The following is a 21,997-nucleotide window of genomic DNA, read 5'->3' as shown; positions in this document are numbered from 1 at the left end:
AACATTCGTTCGAGGATTTGTAAAAAATTGCAACAATGTAAAAAAAAGAAAAAAAAAATTCCCTAATTTAAAATTTAGAATATCCTACTGTTTTCATATATATATATATATATAATTGTGCGCATTTATATGCATTATATGCATTAATTATTTATATGCATAAATATTTATATACACTAACAGATACAAGCGTATGCAAATAGATTTATAATATATATATACACACGTAGATATATACATACATGTACAAATACTTGAGTACATGTATAAACTTAATATAATTATTAAAAAAAACAAGGCTCAGAAACTTATAATGCATTTTTAACTGTCATTTTAAAAGTACCTATTTGGAAAGGATACAAAGAAAATTATCATTCATAGTATGAATATAAATATATATTGTACATGAATGCGTGGTTACTCCATTATTATTTTTTTTTTCTTTTTCAAATTCTTAAGCACTTTCCTTTTGGTTTGAAGAAAATATTAAACGTTCGATTTTTAAATTTAGTACATTAATATTGTTAACTTAGAGAAATGAACAAGGGGAAATATATTTTAATATTTATGCCAACTTCAAAAGAAATAATAATGCAGATCGGGAGCCGTAGAGAAATCTACTTACACAATATAACCATATATACACAATATAACAAAATGTACACATATATACACTAATGTATACACTTATATATACACATATATATATAACACGTAACACCCTGCTTTCAAGCTAGTTTTTTTTATTTTCATCATTATTCAAACCATACAAAATTAGAATAAAATACGAACAGTGATGCTTACACTCATGATCTGCGTAAAAATAGTCTTTTAAATAAAATGTTTGTTTGTATTTTACAAATACTTTACCAATTTAATTAAAAATAAAACAAAACAAGAAAAAAAATAAAATAAAAGCATATCATATGAATGCTATATATGTACGGGATCCTCCTAAATACATATCTATGATTTTTTATGAGGTAGTGAATAATAATCCTTAATATATATGTTTATTTCAAATGATAAATGAAACAATGTAGAAAAATTTTACATTATTTAATATTTCATTTTGGTTGAAATACTATTCTTCCTTATAGTAATATAATGTATACTTTTGAGAAGTAAAAAAAAAAAAAAAAAAATGTATCATTTAAAGAAGTACGACAAGGAGAAGCACTTTTATATGTAAAATTTAAGAAAAAAAATAGAAAAAAAAAAAGTCTTTTAAATGATTGTATTATTTTATTAAGTTGTACCTTTTTATATATGTGTGTTAATATATATAATTATTCACCAATTTTCTTTTTTAAAATAAAACCTTTTAAAATTCTATTATTCTTCATTTAAATAAACTCATTACGAAATTATTTGTAATTATTCCATATTTATTGACAATAGTATGATGAACAGTACACACTTAACATTTATTTGTTTTTTCCATTTTAATACAACTGGTGAAGAGGAAAAAAAATAAAATAAAATACTTTATTGGCTTCTACTTAAAACGAACTCGCTTAATAGTGAAACTCACGAATATAAAAAGCAAAACGAAAAGAAAAAAGAACAAAGGTGAATATATACACCTACAAATATGTATATACTTACATAAATATATATATAAGTATTTTATACCTTTAGTAAAAACAAATTGAACAAGCAACAAAACACTGATATAAAAAATTCCTCTTTAAGGTAATAATATTTTTATTCCTCCATTTAAAGTTCATAAAAAAGTTAAAATTTTTTTTTTTTTTTTTTGTGTGTGCATAATATTAATGATATGTCAAAAGACTAAAACCTAAAATTTACATTCTTATTTTAATATTGAATTAGATATAATTACTTTTTGTTAGTTTATGTTCTATCATTTGTTTATATGCTTTAATATTTATTTTATAGTATTTATTATGTAGTATTTATTAGTTAGTATTTATTATGTAGCATTTATTAGTTAGTACTTACTATTTAGTATTTATTAGTTAGTACTTACTATTTAGTATTTATTAGTTAGTACTTACTATTTAGTATTTATTAGTTAGTACTTACTATTTAGTATTTATTAGTTAGTACTTATTATTTAGTATTTATTATTTTCTAATTACTATTTATTAATTGTACTATATTTTTTTTTTTTTTTTTTGCCTTAACACAAAGCTCACATATTTTTATTAAATGAACAAAATTCGTGAATCTCCTATTACTTTGTTAAAAAAAAAAAAAAAAGAAAGAAAAAAGGAAAAAAATAAAATGACAAAATAGTACCTACTGTTCTTTTTTTATATTATTTCATATTTAATACTTTTTCCATATATATATTGTGTGTATGCATATAAATTCGTATAATTTTTTTCAATATTTATGAAATCATGGGTTTTCCAATACAAGTTACTAGTACAAAAACACAATTATTGCAAAAAAAAAAAAAAAAGAAAGAAAAAATACATACAAGTTTTAACGATAAATAAAATATAAATAATATACTTGTTTACGTAAACTCATATATATATTTATATATATATATATCTATATACATGTGTATTAGAGGTTAAAAATCCAACTTAAAAAAAATAATAATAATAATTGCTTGTTAGTAAAATATGGGATTTACAAAAATAATTAGCATGCACCAAAAAAAATATTGATAACAAAAAGGAAAGTTTGTTTTCCGTGGGTATATGTATATATATATATATATACAAATTTATGTGCGCATAAGTACATGTGTATTTATATAAATATATATGTAATTATATAGAACTGCATGAATACAAATATTAATGTTATATAATTAATACTTGAAAAAGTTTATAAATTTTCCTTTTCCTTTTTTTTTTTTCATTGAAAAATATGTTATAAGGAAAATACTTATAGAAATATGTCTTTATAGGTTTAAAAATAATAGATGAAAAATTATGTTCCTAACATATACATAAATTTATATATACGTAACATATATATACACATATACATATTATATATAAGGGTTTGCAGTACGCACAAAGTTATATTTTTAAGCAGGAATACTAAAATCATCTAAATATACAATTTTATTACTAAATATTTCTTATTTTTTTAAAAAATAGCATTATGTATTTGAAATGTTTAAGTAAAAAAATATACATGTTTGTATTCTCATTTTTTTTTTTTTTTTTTTACTATTCTATATTCGGCTTAAATTTTTTATTTTTTTATTATAATAATATGAAAGTTTATTTTTATTTTATTTTATTTTTTTTTTTTTTTGTGTTCAATAATTAAAATATGTACATATATATATGCAGTAATATTTAAAATATATTTTTTCTCCATATTTAATATACCTTATATTTTGCTATTATTATATATATATACAAGTTATACATCCGTATGTATACTTGTATACGTACATATGTATGCAAGTATACGTAAATATATATATATATATACAAGTATTGGTAAAAAAAAAATATATATATATATATATAAAGTATTGGTAAAAAATATATATATATACAAGTATATGTACATATATATTTATGTACGTGTATTTTTTATATTATATATTCCTTTCCCATATATATTTATATTTACAGTTTGTTTGAACTATGACATAATATCTTAACCATATGAATATATATGTATATTATATTTATATATGCTTATTATATTTATATATATTTATTATATTTATATATATTTATTATATTTATTATATTTATATATATTTATTATATTTATATATGTTTATTATATTCATATATGTTTATTATATTCATATATGTTTATTATATTCCATATATGTTTATTATATTCATATATGTTTATTATATTTATATATGTTTATTATATTCATATATGTTTATTATATTCATATATGTTTATTATATTCATATATGTTTATTATATTTATATATGTTTATTATATTTATATATGTTTATTATATTCTTATATGTTTATTATATTTATATATGTTTATTATATTTATATATGTTTATTATATTCATATATGAATGTATTGAATTTTTAATATATTTTTGTTTTTTTTTTAAATTAGATTATACTAACATATTAAATAGTAAATTCCCTTTTCAAAATATTTTTTGTTATATGAACATATAAAGTACTAAAATATGTTTTTATATATACATTTTATTATCATATATATTTCCATGTATACATAATGACAATTAAATAATTTATTAAAGAACTACATTATTGTATTTTTTATTTATTTATTTTTTATTTTATTGTAAAGTTTTAAGTAAATATATATTACCATATACACGTTTAACGTATATGTGTATGCATCATTATATATTTTTTTATATATGCATACATACGTACGTGAATATGTATGCGTATACATGTACGTACAGCATATATATATATATACGTAGCATTTTCGTGTGCTCTGTAAGACTACTTAAATGCTTTTCTTTTCACATATAATCAGTTCATTCGCATGTATCCATTTCATGTATAACTTCGTTTATTTTATTTCAGTTTTGTTCTTTTTTTTTTTTTTTTTTTATTTTTTATTTGTTTCCAAAAGAAAAAAAAAAGAATACTAACAAAATTTTTCTTAACAGTTCATTTAAAAAATGAATGAATTAAGAAAAACAGATATACTACAAGAAAATAGTAATAAAAATTTAATTTATTCAAATTATGGTAATGAATATAATTCTTTAAATGATAAAAATTATTTAACAAGTAATGGCAGTTTTAATATTATGCCCTTAACAAAATACGCAAACAATGATTTATATATTCTGCCATTTTCAAAGGAAGGCAAAAATGATATTTACAAGATGAATACTACTATGTATTCCAAAGTGGTGGAAGAAAAACAAAACTACACAAATAATAGTAGTAGTAATATCAGCATTAGTAATAACAATAGTAATAATGTCAACAGCAGTAATAATAATAGTAATAACATCAATAGCAGTAATAATAATATTCTGATGAATGGTGGTGGTAACAACAGTGCTAACAATAATGGAAGTAGTAATGAAAACAGCTATGGTAGCACGTACAGCACTAATAGGATGATCAATAATAGCTGTAGTAGTAATGAATACATGCTGAAATATTTAAATGCATATATAAACAAAAATATAAAAAACAAGTTGCATGATAACGTTAGGGGAAATTATGTTAAGGGTAATGGCGGAGTGAATAGAGGAATTACTGGCACCTTTAATGGAGGCCCTAATAGAAACAACGTAAAGGAAAATAATATAACAAACGAATGTGTTAATACTCTATATAAAGTAGTTCCAAGTGAAAATGAGAACAGTTTTGTTGATAATTTAAATTGCAATAATTTGAATCCATATGCAAATAAAATGATGTGCAATAATATTTTAATTAGTAATAATAATATAAACTCATATAATGGAACTCCGAACAATTTATATTCCTCATATAACGTACGAAGTAGTACTAGGATGGCTGAAGATATGAATAATTTTGGAATTATTAACAGTAAAGAGAATGTAAACAATTTAAATCAAGTAGGTAATGCAAGCTGTGTGAGCAGTATAAATAATATAACTGATGGCAGTAGAAGTACGCATTATGTGGATGAAGTGCAGAACACAAGATTACGTAAAGAGTATTTTAACAAAATTAAATGCCATATGCCTTACAAGCGTGATGGTAATAGTAACTCTAACATTAGCATCAGTAATAATAGCAATAGTAATAATAGTAATAATAGTAATAATAGCAATAGTAATAATAATATTAGCAATATTAATATTAGCAATAGTAATAATAGTAATAATAATAATATTAGCAATAATAATATTAGCAATAATAATATTAGCAATAATAATATTAGCAATAATAATATTAGCAATAATTATAATAATAGCAATAATAATAATGGCAATAATAATATTAGCTATAATAATATTAGCAATAATAATATTAGCAATAATAATATTAGCAATAATAATAATAGTAATAACAGTAGTCGTGGAAATGGGAAGGGAGATCAACATGCGGTTCTCGAGGATAGTGCAAATAAAATTATTAAGAATATTTATTTTAATGATTCTAATGCAGAAAAGTTTAGTAATGGTGAAAGGAAAACATTAAACAATTCTTCTACGAATGAGGGTGATGTTGTGCAGTTGAAACAGAACCTAAATGATAAACAGGGAGAGAATAACAACAATAGTAATGGTAACAGTGATAGTAACAGTAATAGCAACATCAACAACAATAGCAATAAAAGTAACAACTGTAGTGGTAATGGCGTTGCTTCGAAAGTCCTCTGTTCAGCGGATTTAGACGCGGCGTGCCCAACAGCAGGTAATGGTATTGATTCTGTTATAAATTTGAATGAAACCGTTTCATGCAATTATTATAAGAAAGATTATATCAGTAAAAAGTTTAATGGCACATCATCTCCAGTGAAAGCAGATGATGATGTGTTAAGAGCACAAGAAAAAGAAAACTACAAGAGTTTTTTGAATGGTATAAATAAAAGAGTGGAGCTTTTTTCAAAAGACAGAAATGTTGTTCATGTAGAAAATCTTTACAACCCTAGTGCTGTTCAGAAAAATGCATTGGTGAACAATTCAGAGGGTCTAAGGATAGGATCAAATGTAAGTAATAGCAAATGTAGTGGCATAGGTAGCAGCAAAGATGGTAGTAAAGATAACAGTAAAGATAGCCTTAAAATTTACAGCATCACTAATGGTATCAGTAATAATAAGGACAATAATAACAGCAACATTAATAGCAAAAACGTTGATTTGAACATCGATTTGAACAGCTGCGTACATCGAGACGGAAGTAATAATGAGGAGGTCCTGCACATGTACAATTATAATAATTACCTGAGGAACCTGAAACTAAGGGCGAAAGAAAAGCAAAGTGCTAAGAGTGTACATGTAAGTAGTGAACACATTTTTAACGAGTTAAATGAAAGCTATAATAAAAACGGTGTAGATGTAAAAAAAAAAAATATGCATTTTTTGCATGTACCAGTTGAACTAAATAATGATATGGACACATCTATGTGTTGTTCTTTAGAATCATCTGAGTGTTACTCTTTGTTTTGCCCCCTATCTGAAAATTTACAGCAAACTAATATGTACTCGATGAATACAAATAATGATTTTAATAATGGAGTGAACAGAGAATGCACACTAAATAGTCGTTTCTGTACTAACAATGATCATGATAGTGGTAGTAGTCTCTTCGATAGGGCAAATAATATAAGTTGTGTAGAATGCCTTACAAACATGGTGAGTAATAACAACACGAATGCTATGGAGGAGGATATAAGGGAGGAGCAAAATGTTGGTCATGATAAGTATCATATTGCTCACAAAAAGAAAAAACTAACAAGTAAAAGCTTAAATCAGAATAATTTGGAAAATGTTTCCCATGAAAGAGGGAGTAGCGTAAAATGCATTCGTAGGGGTAAAGGAAGAGGTAGGGGCAGCGGTAAAGGTAGCGGTGTAGCTATCGGTAAAACTAGCGGGATAACGAGCAGTAGCGATAGTAACAATAACAACATGAACAAGAATAGCAGTAGCAGTAGTGGTAGTAACAATACCTATGCAAATAACAATGACTCAATAAACAAGGACGATTTTTTCATAAATCAAATTAATACATATAGTGAGCATAACGATCTATACACCAGCGATAACGTCAACAGCTCGACGTTAAATGATGATTTTTTTTGGGGGCCGAATGGAAGAGAACAGAAAAGTGAAGAAGGCATTACTCGAGAAAACAATTTAGTTTTTTATGATAATCATTTGATTAACTCCAAAGGGGATACTAATAATACAGTCGATGAAAATGCGTGTGTTGGAAATATGAAAGTAAACACGATGATCGATCATAAGGATGACAATGTGGAAGATATCATTAGCAACTGCGTGAATAGCATTGTGGATAATCATAATGACAATGTGAATACTAATGCACATAGCGCAAGTAATATAATTTTTGATGTTAGCAATGGTAACAGACATGGAGTGCATGACCAGTCAGGAAAACATAACATAGACAATAACCTTTCGAGTAATATGAAATATGTAAAAAAATATATCAAACATGTGAACAGTGGTTGTAACAATAACTATGAGCAAGTATTAAACGTATGTGAAAGTAAATGTAGCAGCAGTGGTAGCAAAAAAATAGATGACTATGCGTTGAGTACAATGGACTACGATATTAGAAGTATGAATTACGACGATAATGTTAACCGCGGTAATTATCCTAATCGTGGAAGTATCAATAACCAATCCATTTGTGGTAAACATAACCTGAGTAATGACCCTTTTATGGAAGTGCATTGTGAAAAAAATGTAAATGAGTCCAACCAATTAGGTAACAACGATGTGGATAGCGTTTTGAACATTTTGAAAGTAAATAAAATTTTCCCATATGTGAATGAACAGGGTCATAATAATGTAGCATCAAGTGGTATTGCAGATGGGAGCTGCGGTTATGTAAACGATACTTCTGCTAATGCTTCTAATAATGTTAATGCTACTGATGATGATCATTTTGTAGAGGGGATAAACTCAAATGATAAATACGAAGCAGAGTATAAGCGGGGCGCGCACAGACTTGGAACGGACATAAACAGTTACGATTTTCGCATCAATGTAGAAGAAGGGGTTGGAAAATTTCCCACAAACGTTAATTCGGAAATTGGTATGGAAGAAGGAAATGCACAAGGAGGTAGTTTGTCATTTAATAAAAAAATAAATAATTGTTTAGATTCTAAGTTAACTGAGGGGGGGAGCAATTATATGAATAATCATTTTCAAAAAAATAATTTTGTGAACGTAAACGATTCCTTTTTTGACGATGCTAATGGCAGCAGTGCAAGGGTAGGAGCTCATGCTGCTGATAGTGAGGGTGCTATTGTAAGCACTAGTAATGATAGTAATTTAAGGGGGGAATACAGTACAGGCGAAATTTTTAACAACACGAATATTTCCTTTTGCTTCAATGGACAAACAGATTCAAAGAACTTGTTTGCATGTACCAGCGCGAATGATAATAATAACAGCAGTGGTAATACCAATATAAAAACTGTCAGTAGCAGTAACAATGTAATCAGTATGAACAATGATATAAAAAAGTGTAATGTAAGTAACAGAATGAATGAAGATAACTGCGTTAACATGAATTTGATATTTAAAAATAGTTGTTCTGTGAATGGACACCATTATATTCTTGGTCCTTTGGGTAACATGACTACACGTAGTAGTAGCAGTAGTACCAATGTTGTACATGCGAATAAAAAGAATGATAGTTTATATAATGAAAGAAATATAAATAAGGATGAAGTAGTAAATTACGGAGTAGTAGCATATAATAAAGATATACTCAAGAGTAATAATAAGACAAATATGAAAAACAATATTTGCACGAACTTTTTTGAGTATAATAATCAGGGGGGTGAGAAGGACAGTAGCAGAATTGTGTTGTCACATTGCAAATATAATGAACAAGAGGAAAAAGAAAATATACGTTCTTCAGTAAATAGCTGTCAAGGATATGATAATGGTAATAGTAGTAGTAGTAGTAATAATAATAATAATAGCAATAGTAATAGTAATAGCAATAGTAATAGTAATAGCAATAGCAATAGCAATAGCAATAGTAATAGCAGTAGCAATAGTAATAGCAATGGCAATAGCAATAGCAATAGCAATAGTAATAGCAGTAGCAATAGTAATAGCAATGGCAATAGCAATAGTAATAGCAATAGTAATAATAATGATGGAATGCAGGAAAAGGATAATTCTTTAACGTCTTATAGTAACTTCAATATGAATAACAGTCAGGATTACACTTTTAACAAGACTGTAGTAAATAATATGAAAAATTTAAGCACAATAGATATTTTAACAAGTGCAGGTAAGTTTAACAGTATGAAGAATACAGACATTATGGATCCGCTGAGTAGCAGAAGTGGTATAAGAAGTGTGGGTAGTGCAGAAAACAACATGGAAAGTAAAGGTCATATAAGTATTGTAACCACTGTGAATGACCTAAGTACGAATAACAAGTTGAGTGCCTGTGATCATGTGAGTAGCCAGAACAACATGAGCAGCACGAATAATAGGAATCGTTTTAGAATGGTGGAATACCCTAAAAGTATGAATAAAATGAATATAATGAAAGGTGCTAAGAATAGTGGTTATAATCTAAATAACATGAACAACATTGTAAGTAGTAGTATTCACAGTAATAATATGAGCTTACTAAATAGTAGTAATACGGATGGTGCCAACATTATGGATGGAAGCTTGCTCCAGAAAAGTCATATTCCCCCCATGCATTTAGGAAAAAACTGTAGTAATAATATGCCTCATGCAGTTGTATATAACAGGAGCAAGTTGCTTATTAACAAACAACACATACATGCGAATAAGTGTACTAGTGGAAAAATAAAAAATATGAACAGCAGTTTGGCGGATTATAGAGCAGTGGTTAGCGGGGCGAATAATGTGGCAAGTAATACTGTCAGTAACGTAGCTGGTAACATGACTGGCAACGTGGTGAGTAACATCCTTTTTGCGGAAGTTAATGAAAAGAAGAATTATGTTATGCACGCTGCTAACAATAAGGAGCAGATGTCCTGCAGGATAAACGGTGCTCCACCTGATGACAGAAATGTTGATCAAATGAATATATTTTTATTAAATAATAGAGAGAATTTTCCAAATGCGCACAATTCACACATCACGCAAAGGATGCAAAATGCACCAGGTAAATATAACATGGACAGTGCAGGTAAAAATATCAAGGTCCTCAACACAAATGTAGCAATTAACAAAAACCACATTGACATAAATGAAGATAAAAAGTTAAAGGTGAATAAGCTTAAAAACAGTTTGAACTACGATATAGAGGAAGGAAAGCATATTGACAATATTGGGAATATAAATTTATTAAAAATAAAAAGTGCTTTGCATGTTGTTCATAATAATATGTTGGATCTGACACATAACATAATGGACCCAACACATAACATAATAACGATGAACGAAAATTGTAGTAACAAAAGTGGAGATGATCATAGTGTTGTACATCATGCAAACATTATGGCAAACTACAAAATTAATAACAACATTATTACTATTAACGAAAGTTTGAGTAATTTTATACTGGACAAAAATTGTTTTTCAAATTTTTCTTGTAGTGAAAAGCAGGATGTACAAAACAGTACGAGTGGTTGTGTGCCAGCTATGACTATTGCGAGTGCACAAAGTGCTCAAGGTGCTCATAGTATAAATTTGAAAAAGAGTGAAAATGTACGTAACAGTGGAAAACATAATGTACATGTAGAAACTCGAAGGAATGAAATGAATGAAACGGTTAGCACGTGTTGTAAGGAATACTCGGACGATATGTCGAAAATTAGCGATAATGTTACTGCATCGAATATGAACGGTAACAGCATCCATAACAGTAACGGTAGTAATAATAGTGTTAGTAACAATAATGGAAGTAAGAACTCGAGGGAAGAGTTCTTATGTAACCGCTCTAAAAATGATGTGCCCTACAACCACAGCGTTGTTGATAGTCAACAGGTAAAAGAGATGAATGCAAATAAGATTGCAGAGGCAAATGTTATGTATGACAATAATTGTAGTAACAGTAACAGTAATGGTAGCGTTAATAGAGAGAACCGTAGCAACATGCGCATAAACAACAAAACTGAGTTTAGCAAATATGTGAAGGATGAACATTACGAAATTAACAGAAGCACAAGTATGAATGAGAGTATTAGGCATGTCGAAAATTTCAGTAATTATACGTCTTCTAATAAGGGAAATCATAATAGAATTAACAACAATAACGTAAATAGCAGCAGTAGTAATGGTTATATACTTAGCAACTCAAAGGACATATGTTGTAATAGCATAGACATTTTGGTTAATGAGAGAAACATTGCGAGTATGAACAACCTTGGTGTGAAGGCTGTTTATAAAATTAGCAGTAATGGTAATAGTAATAGCAGGGGCAATAATTATTCTAATAATGCTAAAGTGAGCGATGTGAGTAGTAGAGGGGAAATAGTCCATTGTGCATCGGATGATAAAACTGGAGTAGTAGTAGGTACGCGACTTTGCAAGAATATGGTAGTAAGTAATATTGGAAGTGATATTATGAACTATGCAAATGAAGAGAGGTTGGAGAAGCATAAAGATAGACAAATACAACAAGCGGTAAGACAGTCAGCAGAACAATTACTCATGCAAGTGGGAGCGACAAAGGAAGGAAGAAAATGTTTAGAGGAAAAGGTGAATGAGAGTAGATTTTCTAACGATAACGACCCATTATTAAAAAGAGATAAAATAGAACAGGAACATGTTAGCTTTAGTAATAGTAGTAACAACTGCATGCATAGTAACAACTGCGTGCATAGTAACAACTCGTACTATCATAATAATAAAATTATACCGAAAAACTACTTTTCCTATAACAACTTAAGCAGTAGCAACAACGAATTGAATAGTTTAATGCTCATTAAGAATTCATTAAATTGTAATGCGATGAGTTATAATAGTGCAATTATGACAAATAATGATAAGAAGGTCGATACTATAGGAGGAGGAGGAGGAGGTAATAGTAGTGGTCTTTTACAAAACGCGCCCATTAATGGTGATAACTACAGTGGTAGTAACCACAGAAATAGCGGTAAGTGTAATAATGGAAACAATAACAGTGGAGGTGCAAATAATTCCAAAATTAACGAGTTCATCATGTACAATAAGAACCACGGATCAAATATATATGCATATAGTATAAACTCTAAAGCTGATAATAGTTTTATGAACAGCTTAGCAGCAAATAGCTTAGAGTGCACTAATTTCCCTCCAAAATACAATGAAGATTTATTAAGAAGCGATCAGAGGAACAGTATAAAAATGGCAGACAACGGTAATGGTAATTATCGAAGTCCTGTGAACCACAAAATTCTAACACATAATAATTCTCACATAAACAATAACAGCAGCAATAGCTGCGGAAGTAACAAGAGCGCAAATAATCATAATATATTTGTAACTAGTGGTGGTTGCAGTAGTAGTAACAATGCGAGTGGTAACCCCAACAATATTTGTTTCAAAAACGTAGAGAGTTATAATAACTACCTAATGAATAACCAGCATAACAATAGTGCCTCGGACAGATCTCTTCAGAGCAAAAAATATATGGTAAATAATGGCAGTACTAATAAAAATGTAAAATTTGAAAACGAGGTGAACTATAGAAATTCTTTGAATGGTTACCCTCCGTACTTGGGAACAGTCAATGATATGATGGTGATGATGATGGGCAAAGGAATAATTACTGGACAGAATAATAATATGCGCGTGAACGATCAAGCATCTTATATGTATAATGCACAACAAGATGAGAATTCTAAGTGCATATCGAATAGTAGTGATTTAGCAATTAAAAAAAAAGAGTATGAAAGCGTGTTCAGAATGTCAAAGAATCAATTACTTAGTTTAGAAAATGATATAAAATATTTGCAGTCCTTGACATGCTACAACATTAAGTCGATAGATTTATACTTTGAGACCTATGAAGACACGGACTTTTTCTTGTATGATGATTATGATAGGCAGGGTGGTCATGTTAAAGTTGGAAACAATTATGATGTTAGTTGTAATGGTAACGGTAGTGATGGTGGTAACAATAATAGTGAATACAAGATGAATGCACTGGGTGCACGCGTTGTGGCGATGAGCAATTCGTCTAAGGAGATGGGTCTCGTGAACCATAATATTGTCAATAATAATAGTAGTGTTAATAATAGTAGCATAAATTATAATAAAGTCAGTAATAACTACTTGAATAATATCACTAACAGCGGTGGTGGCGCATGCAAGGTGAGCAACGGCGGAAACTGCAAAATGAGTTGCAACATGAAGGGGAGTAGTAAAGATATGATGGGCGGAAATATTAGAAGAGAAAGGAGAAGAACTAAATTTTACACAAACAAGTTTAGCAGTAAGCTAAAATATACAGTAATTGAAGAAGGGTCGTTTGGTGTAGTATATAAAGGATGGTATAAAGGAATGCATGTAGCTGTAAAAGTTCCTGTGGACAAAATGGCTAGACAAGATCCCTATGGGTTAACAAAAAGATCAATAAATGAATGGAAAATATTATCAAAATGTGACCATCCCAATATTATTAAATTATGTGGTGGTATAATACACAGTTATTTTGATATATGGCTAGTTACGAAACTAGTTAATGGATTAGATTTACATACTATAAAAAATAATATAAATAAAGATGAAAAGGTACTTAGTATTGATATATCATTAAAAATGTGTAGACAGTTAGCTGATGTAATTAACTTTTTGCACACACCAATTAAAAATAAAAAAAATGTAATTATACATAGAGATATTAAACCAGAAAATCTAATTATTGACAGTGATTGGAATATACATTTATGTGATTTTGGTGATTCAGAAGAATGTGAAGATGGTATTGTAACCAATGTTTCAGGTGCCACATGGATATATGCACCTCCAGAATTATTAACATGTCATCCATTAAAACAAAGTAATGATTACAATTTTTTAGATCATACGAAACTTTCTTATAAATGGGACATATGGTCAATGGGTTGTGTGTTTCAAGAAATGATGAATTTACCATCTCCTTTTCAACATTATATTATTACTTTTGATGAATCTGATCAAATATATGAAAAGCTAGTTGATGTTTTTACCAAAAAACTACCTCCATGCATTCATTCAAAAATTGAAAATTCACCGTTCGCTGACATTATAAGGCTTTGCTTAAATTACGATCCAAATTTAAGGCCAACTGCGTCGGAGATAGTTAAGCTGCTGAACCAGCCGGACGAGTACTTGCTTCTGAAGAGGAAGTGAAGTGGATGCGAAAGTGGAAGCGGCAGATGCAGTAGTAGCAGTAACAATTGCAAAAGGAGTTTGGGGAAAAAATAAGCAGCGCCTTTCCGCCTTTGGTATATCCTATTGTTGTAATTGCAATTTAATTGTTATTTATATATTATTTTATTTATCAATTTATTTAGTTATCAATTTATTTAGTTATCAATTTATTTAGTTATCAATTTATTTAGTTATCAATTCATTTATATATCAGTTTATTTATATATCAGTTTATTTATATATCATTTATTTATATACCATTTATATATATATCATTTATTTATATACCATTTATTTATATATCATTTATTTATATATCATTTATTTATATACCATTTATATATATATCATTTATTTATATACAATTTATTTATATATCATTTATTTATATATCAGTTTATTTATATACCATTTATTTATATATCATTTATTTATATACCATTTATTTATATACCATTTATTTATATACCATTTATTTATATACCATTTATTTATATACCATTTATTTATATATCAGTTTATTTATTTTTATTTTTTTTTCCCCCTTTTTTTTTGTCCCATTTGTGCGTCTACCCATAGTGAAGATCATCGTATGTACAGCACATAACTTATCCGATAACCATTTCGACTGAACATTTTATGTATTCAAAATATATGCCATTAATTTCATAAATGAGAAAATAAATTTAATTATACAAATTCGTAAGAAATGCTATCCCCGCGCTGGCATCCGTTGGTGATCGCAATTGTTGCTTCCGCCTTTTACGTGAAAATATAAGGATGGACAATTATTTTTGTTTGTTTAAGTTTGTATTTGTCTGTGTGTGTATGTTTTCTATTTTTTTTTGTGCGTGCATGATATCTTTGAACTTTGAATATGGAATTGCGCAAATATGTTCAAAAAAAAAAAAAAAATAATAAAATAAAAAAAAAACATTATATATAAGTACATGTGTTCCATCCACAAATTTGTAAATGTGAAGATACAATTTTGCGAAATGTTCAGTAATTTTCCGTATTTACCTGAACTGTTCATAATTATTTTGTGCTTCCATTCAAATATCTAAAAAGTTAAAAATTGTTTACCCAGTTTTGTCAAGTTTTTAAGGTTATCAATATATATAATGCTCTGGAATATCATACCGCATAATTATATGCCTGTACAGGTAAGTATAGGAGATCCATAGGTGTGAATATATATTTCCCCGTTCTTTTTTCACAAATAACAAAAAAAAATAAAAAAATAAAAAAATGTATTTCATTTTATACGTAAAAAGGTTTATCACTGTTATTATATGTTCAACACTTGAAATAAAACAAAAAAAAAAAAAAATAAATGCGTAAATGAGTGAACGACTAAACGGATAAATATACATATAATACATACTAATAAATAGAATATAGTTACACTCCAAATGGCCAAATCGAAAGTTTAAAGCCAAAAAAGTTTAAATGAATGGGAATAAATTGCATGCCCATTCACGTGTAAGGAGCCGCATATGCAGGAGAGAATTGAAAGACCGAATTAAAAATATAGAATATAGCAAAGAGCAGCTAAATAATGCATAATATGACAACGAATAATGCAGAATGAACCAAAATATGCAATATTACAAACAAACACGAATAAATATCGCGCCTCATTTTGCGCTACTTGCTAATATCCTGCATTGTAAGCAAATCGAGCAAATATTTAAAGCTGCTGCATAAGTATTTTGAACTGGGTCTGTTGCAGGGTTCTGGGTTAAGGCACTCTTTAATTATTAACATAATATTTATAGAAACGTGAAACATGTTATCCGCATCGCCATCATCACCATCAAATTTTGAGTATAATTTATTTATATCGAAATTAATATATTTTTGATAATAACCTGTAGAAATCAGAAAAAATAATGGAATGCTTTCATTTTTGAAAGGTAAGGTTTCAAAAAGAACTTCATACATTAATATCCCGAAGGAGTATATATCACTCTTATCTGTATATTCTTCTTCCCTTAAAACTTCGGGAGCAACATATGCATCATCCGCATAGTTCGCTTTCCTGTTATCAAATGTGAATGTATGAAATTGCAGCAAAGGAGATGATTTAACATTGGCACCCCGTGTGTAGTTCACTGATGTTATGTATGGAAGGGGTAAGCACATTTTGTCACACAAAAAATTGTAGCTACTGCGACTATTACGGCTATTGCTATCGTTATTACTGCTCATGTTCCTTCTTACATTGCTGCTATTATGCTTTCCGAAGGCGTCGCACCTCCCTCCGGTGTTTCCTTTGTAGTCGTAATAACTTCCTATGGAAGAGTACTGAAAATTGCAAATTTTTATATTCCCTTTGTTTGTTATAAATATATTTTTACTATTAATGTTTCCATGGTATATGTACTTATCATGCATGTAACGTAATGATACCGAGATTTCATAAAACAGTTTTATAATTTTTCTATTTTTTAACGTACATTTTTTTTTTTTACTCTTACTATAATATATAAAATCGTGTAAATATTTTCCTCTCAAGTATTCGAAAACTAGTCCAAATTTTTCTTTTTTCCTACTTGTAATATTACCTATATATTTAACAAAATTTGCATGTCTTAAATTGGAAATAATAAAATGTTCTTTTATAAATGCCATTTTGCATTTTAATTTTTCTATATAATTATTTACATCATTATTATAATCACTTTTGCTACTTCCACTGTCATCCATACTGCTATTTGTTGTGTTGTTTGTGTCTGACCCACTTACATTCTTATGATATCCATAATTGACTACCTTTATAACTTTTGTATACTGCCCAGTCAACAACTTCTCATTATACACATCCTGAACGTATCTTTTATTCTCTAATATGGTATTATCATAATTGGGGGGATGTATACTAGCGTTCATATCACTCCTTCGCGCATATATGCTCTCCTCCTCATTTTTATGTTTTGTTTTCATCTCAAATTTTAACACATTTTTTTTTATATTTTCAAAATTGTGCATAAAATTTATCTTCAATTTTTCATTGAATAAAAAATTCTGTGCAGCATTTAAAAGGTCATTCTTAAAGTTGGTGGAGACGCACGTTATATCCTTTTCATCATTCTTCCTTCCATTCTTTCCATTCATCTCGTCAATCTTTCCGTTCTTCCCATCACTTCCCTGCCCCTCATCATATTGTCCTAATTCATGTGCAGCTTTTATTTCACTATATTCAGGACAATCTGTAGTAGTACATTCACAACGAGCTATTCCCTTCGTATCGTCTATTATTTTCGCTTCTATGTCCATGTTAATTTTGGCTTTTTCGCGATCATAATGTGCTGCTATCCGCTTACCCCTTGTGCCCCCATCAAAACCATCCTCTTGTTCATGCATATATATGGTAGAACAATCCCCTTCTGCGTATTTGTTCAACTTAATTTGTTCATTTTTACAATTTTTTGCATGGGATGTTTTCTTTGTTTTACTTGAAACGATTTTTAAGCAGACAGGAGCATTATGATAATAGCACAGGTACATGTTAGGAGCATTCCGTAAATTTTTAAGAATACAAAATTTTTTTTTATTTAAAGAATTATACGTTAACAAAAAGTCTTTCTTTACATGTGTCCATTTTATTAACGTCTGCAAATAGACATTATGAATGTTGTTAAATATATTAATAAAATTCATTAAAAAATATATGTGCTCTTTATTTTGTACACCCAATTGTCTTAATATTTTACTGTTCAATGTAAAAAAATGGAAACCTTTAATATTATTGTAATTAAATGAAGGTATATATTTATGAAGTTTAAAGAGGTACAACAAAATTGAAACATGATGCTTGTGCCACTGATATATGCATTCAATTTTTTTTTTTCTATTTATCTCTTTTAAATAAGTTAAAAAATGCAAGTACGTTGAAGCCTTTTTTCCTTTTTTCGACGAATAAATATTGTTACCTGCAAATGTAGTATCATTATTATCGGTGCTACTATTACTATTATTATTATTATTATCACTTCCATTGATACCATTTCCATTGATACCATTTCCATTGATACTATTTCCATTGATACTATTTCCATTGATACTATTTCCATTGATACCATTTCCATTGATGCCATTTCCACTGTTATTATTATTACTATATGCATTACTTCTAACACTGTTCAATACATTTTCATTTCGTTTTACCCCCGCAATGGTAGTACAATTCTCGTAGCCATCTAGTTTCAATTGAGAACGTTTTCTATTATATTCTCCAATGAGTAATTTATAATATTTTTTCTTATCTTTTTTCTTTCTTCTTTTCCCTGTCCTTATTTTGCTATTACCATATATGCTAATATGACGATAGGGAATCTTTATTTTGCTTTTCTTTTTAAAACTGGGAAAGCTGGAGGAGCTTTCGAATGTTACATCCATATAAAAGTCGCTAGTACTACTACTGGAATCGCTTCTGTAATATAAATGTTTTTCATTAAAACTTTCACAAGGTACCATCTTATTTAATTGTAAGGATGAATTATGGAATCTTCTTTCTTCATCCTCTGTACATGAATTATATGAAATATCACATTTTTCACTAGCAAGTTTGGACATTGTTCTTAAAGAGTAAAAACTTCCTAATAGGTTATTATAAGACAGGAAATCATTTTGACTGTCGTTAGAATTACTTATTTCATTGTTAGCATCACGGGTTGTTTCTACATCGAGCTTATCATTGCATCTTAGAGGCGCATCGCTTCTATTCCCCCATGCATATTCGTAATGATGAACATTAAAATCTTTATTTTCCTCTTTTGGTAATTCCGTTTCATTACTCATTCCCTTTCGGAATATTATTCGTGATTTGTAGTTTATGTAACTTAAAAAGTCATTTTTTCCGGGGGAATTTTGCTGTTTAGTATTTATTACTTTATAATATTTCGAAGAAAGGATACGAGACCATTCATCTACACTTAATAATTTACGAAAAATTTGTTCATGTAAAATATTCGGAATGTTACTGTTCATATAAAATGGGAAAAAATCATTTAATTTTTCCTTAAAAAGAATTTTGTTATTTTTATAAAGATATAAATAAATTTTCATATATTTCGTAATTTTAATTAGACATTTTTTCCTGTTCGATTGAAATAAGCAAAAATTAAAACTAGTATTTTTTTTTAATATTCCCACACCATTCATTAAACCGTATTTGTAACCACCAAAAAATAATTCGTCATTTTTGTAGCTGCATCCAAAACCATGTGAAATGTTGTTTAGCCATTCGCCTGAACAGTTCAGAATTTTTTTTTTTTTTTTTTTTTTTTTTTTGCTACGTTATATTGTTTTATTATGCGCTATTTTACATTTACTTTATTTTTTTTAATTTTTTCGTTAAAATTAATGCAAAATGGAGAATGTGTACTAGCAACTGGAACACAAAATGTAAAATCACAACATTATTTAGGATAAACCCCTTTAATTTAAAATATAAAAAAGGTGCACAGAAAAAATGATGGTAAGATTGTAGCAAGATTTCATTTTACCTGAATAAATAACTTCCTTTTCATTGTAGAGTATCCCAAAGCCGCTTTTTGTGTTTTCCTTCCATATCCTATATATATGGAAAAGCACATATAAACACCATTAATAGGAGTTACAAATAAAATGATAACCACATAGGTCTTAACATTCCTGATATGATGTGAATTATGCATATATAGGTAAAATTATATATAGTGTAATTGTGCAATATTATAACAAACAGGGGAAAAATAAAAAATATAGCTACGCTTTTGAATTTTATAAAACTTCAAAAAACATTATGCTTCTTCTTTTGTTTCTTACCCTTGATATATGGACTTACTATCCTTGTATATGTAATAACCATAGCCGTGTCTTCGTCTTTTTTCTGTTGTTCCTATGTAAGTGTCCCCATTTTCATATTCTATCTTTAATAGTTTAAAAAAAAAAAAAAAAAAAAAAGAGCTAGCCAATTAATTGGAATATATAATAGCACGTATGTAGAAATTTTAAACAGCTATAATATTTGTCAAGTAGTAAAAGTGTGTGCTTGTGTGCGTGGGCATTTTATTACAAGTTCGTTAAACGGCTTGTGGGTTAATATGTTATGCAAATGGTAATAAACAAAATCATCTTTATCCTTATATTTCAAAAGTATGTCTTCCCTGGTAATCCTTTTCATTACCCCTTTTTTTTTTAAATATGCAAGGAATTTTGTTTATAAAATAAGCAATTTAAAAAGGAAAATAGCCCTCTTTACTTTGTGTATATGGAACAGGTTATTATATGGATAAAGCCCAGTCATATAACTTGTAAATAATAACATACACACTAACTAAGCTGTGACAGGGTGACAACATAGCCTTAAATCAAACAAATATGTTCAAATAAGAAAAAAAAAAAAGAAAAAAAATACTTATTTCATAATTTTTCCATTTATATAAAACTAATATCTCCATTTTATTTTAAAGCATCTTTGACTTCTATTTGAGAGCAGAAAAGAAAAAGAAAAAATTGGAAAAAAAATGGAAAAAAAGGGTAAACAGTTGGAAAAACACGACTTACATATTTTCAGTGCATACATTTTTCATTATTTAAAATTCCATAGTATTTTCTTTTCTCACCCTTCAACTACTTGTAACCTTGACGTATGTATATATATGTATTGATGTATTTATGCATATATGTATACATATGTACATACTGTGAACGATGTATATTTAAATTGTTCTCTTTTACCCCATAAGTTTCTTTTAAAAAAATATTTGGCAGCAAGTGCATTTATTTCTTGTAATACAAGTATATATATGTGTATATGAAATTATACATAGTGCACACAGGACATATGTGGTTATAGGCGATATTAGGATTTTAGGGGAAACAAGAAACATAGGCACGAAACGTGAAAACTCCATATATATCAGCATATGTATATATGCATATAGATATATTTACATATATAAACGTACGGGCATATATATATTTATTCGTTTATTTAAGCATATTTGAACTTGTGTACATTTTGATACCTTAAATGCTTACCCGATTGCCTTTGCAATTCCTCACTATAATTTTTAAAGCTTTA

The 21,997-nt window shown here is 28.1% G+C and overlaps 2 protein-coding genes across 2 annotated transcripts; one reads left to right on the top strand and one right to left on the bottom strand.

The window, feature by feature from the left end:
- Nucleotides 1–4,584: 4,584 nt before the first annotated feature.
- MKS88_002043 (protein kinase) lies at nt 4,585–14,901 on the top strand (the record flags this gene model as incomplete). Its single annotated transcript, XM_067215021.1, has 1 exon — nt 4,585–14,901. One exon carries the CDS (start codon nt 4,585–4,587, stop codon nt 14,899–14,901), a length of 10,317 nt encoding a protein of 3,438 aa, XP_067074340.1.
- A 1,671-nt stretch (nt 14,902–16,572) lies between these two features.
- MKS88_002042 (protein kinase) lies at nt 16,573–21,094 on the bottom strand (the record flags this gene model as incomplete). The annotated part of the gene is made up of 4 exons (XM_067215020.1): nt 16,573–20,177; nt 20,436–20,503; nt 20,737–20,840; nt 20,987–21,094. The coding sequence occupies 4 exons, from the start codon at nt 21,092–21,094 to the stop codon at nt 16,573–16,575; spliced, it is 3,885 nt and encodes a 1,294-aa protein (XP_067074339.1).
- Nucleotides 21,095–21,997: the final 903 nt, after the last annotated feature.

The sequence above is a fragment of the Plasmodium brasilianum genome, chromosome 7 (assembly GCF_023973825.1).
Source record: "Plasmodium brasilianum strain Bolivian I chromosome 7, whole genome shotgun sequence".
Taxonomy (NCBI): domain Eukaryota; phylum Apicomplexa; class Aconoidasida; order Haemosporida; family Plasmodiidae; genus Plasmodium; species Plasmodium brasilianum.
This window is presented reverse-complemented; position numbering and strand designations above follow the sequence as displayed.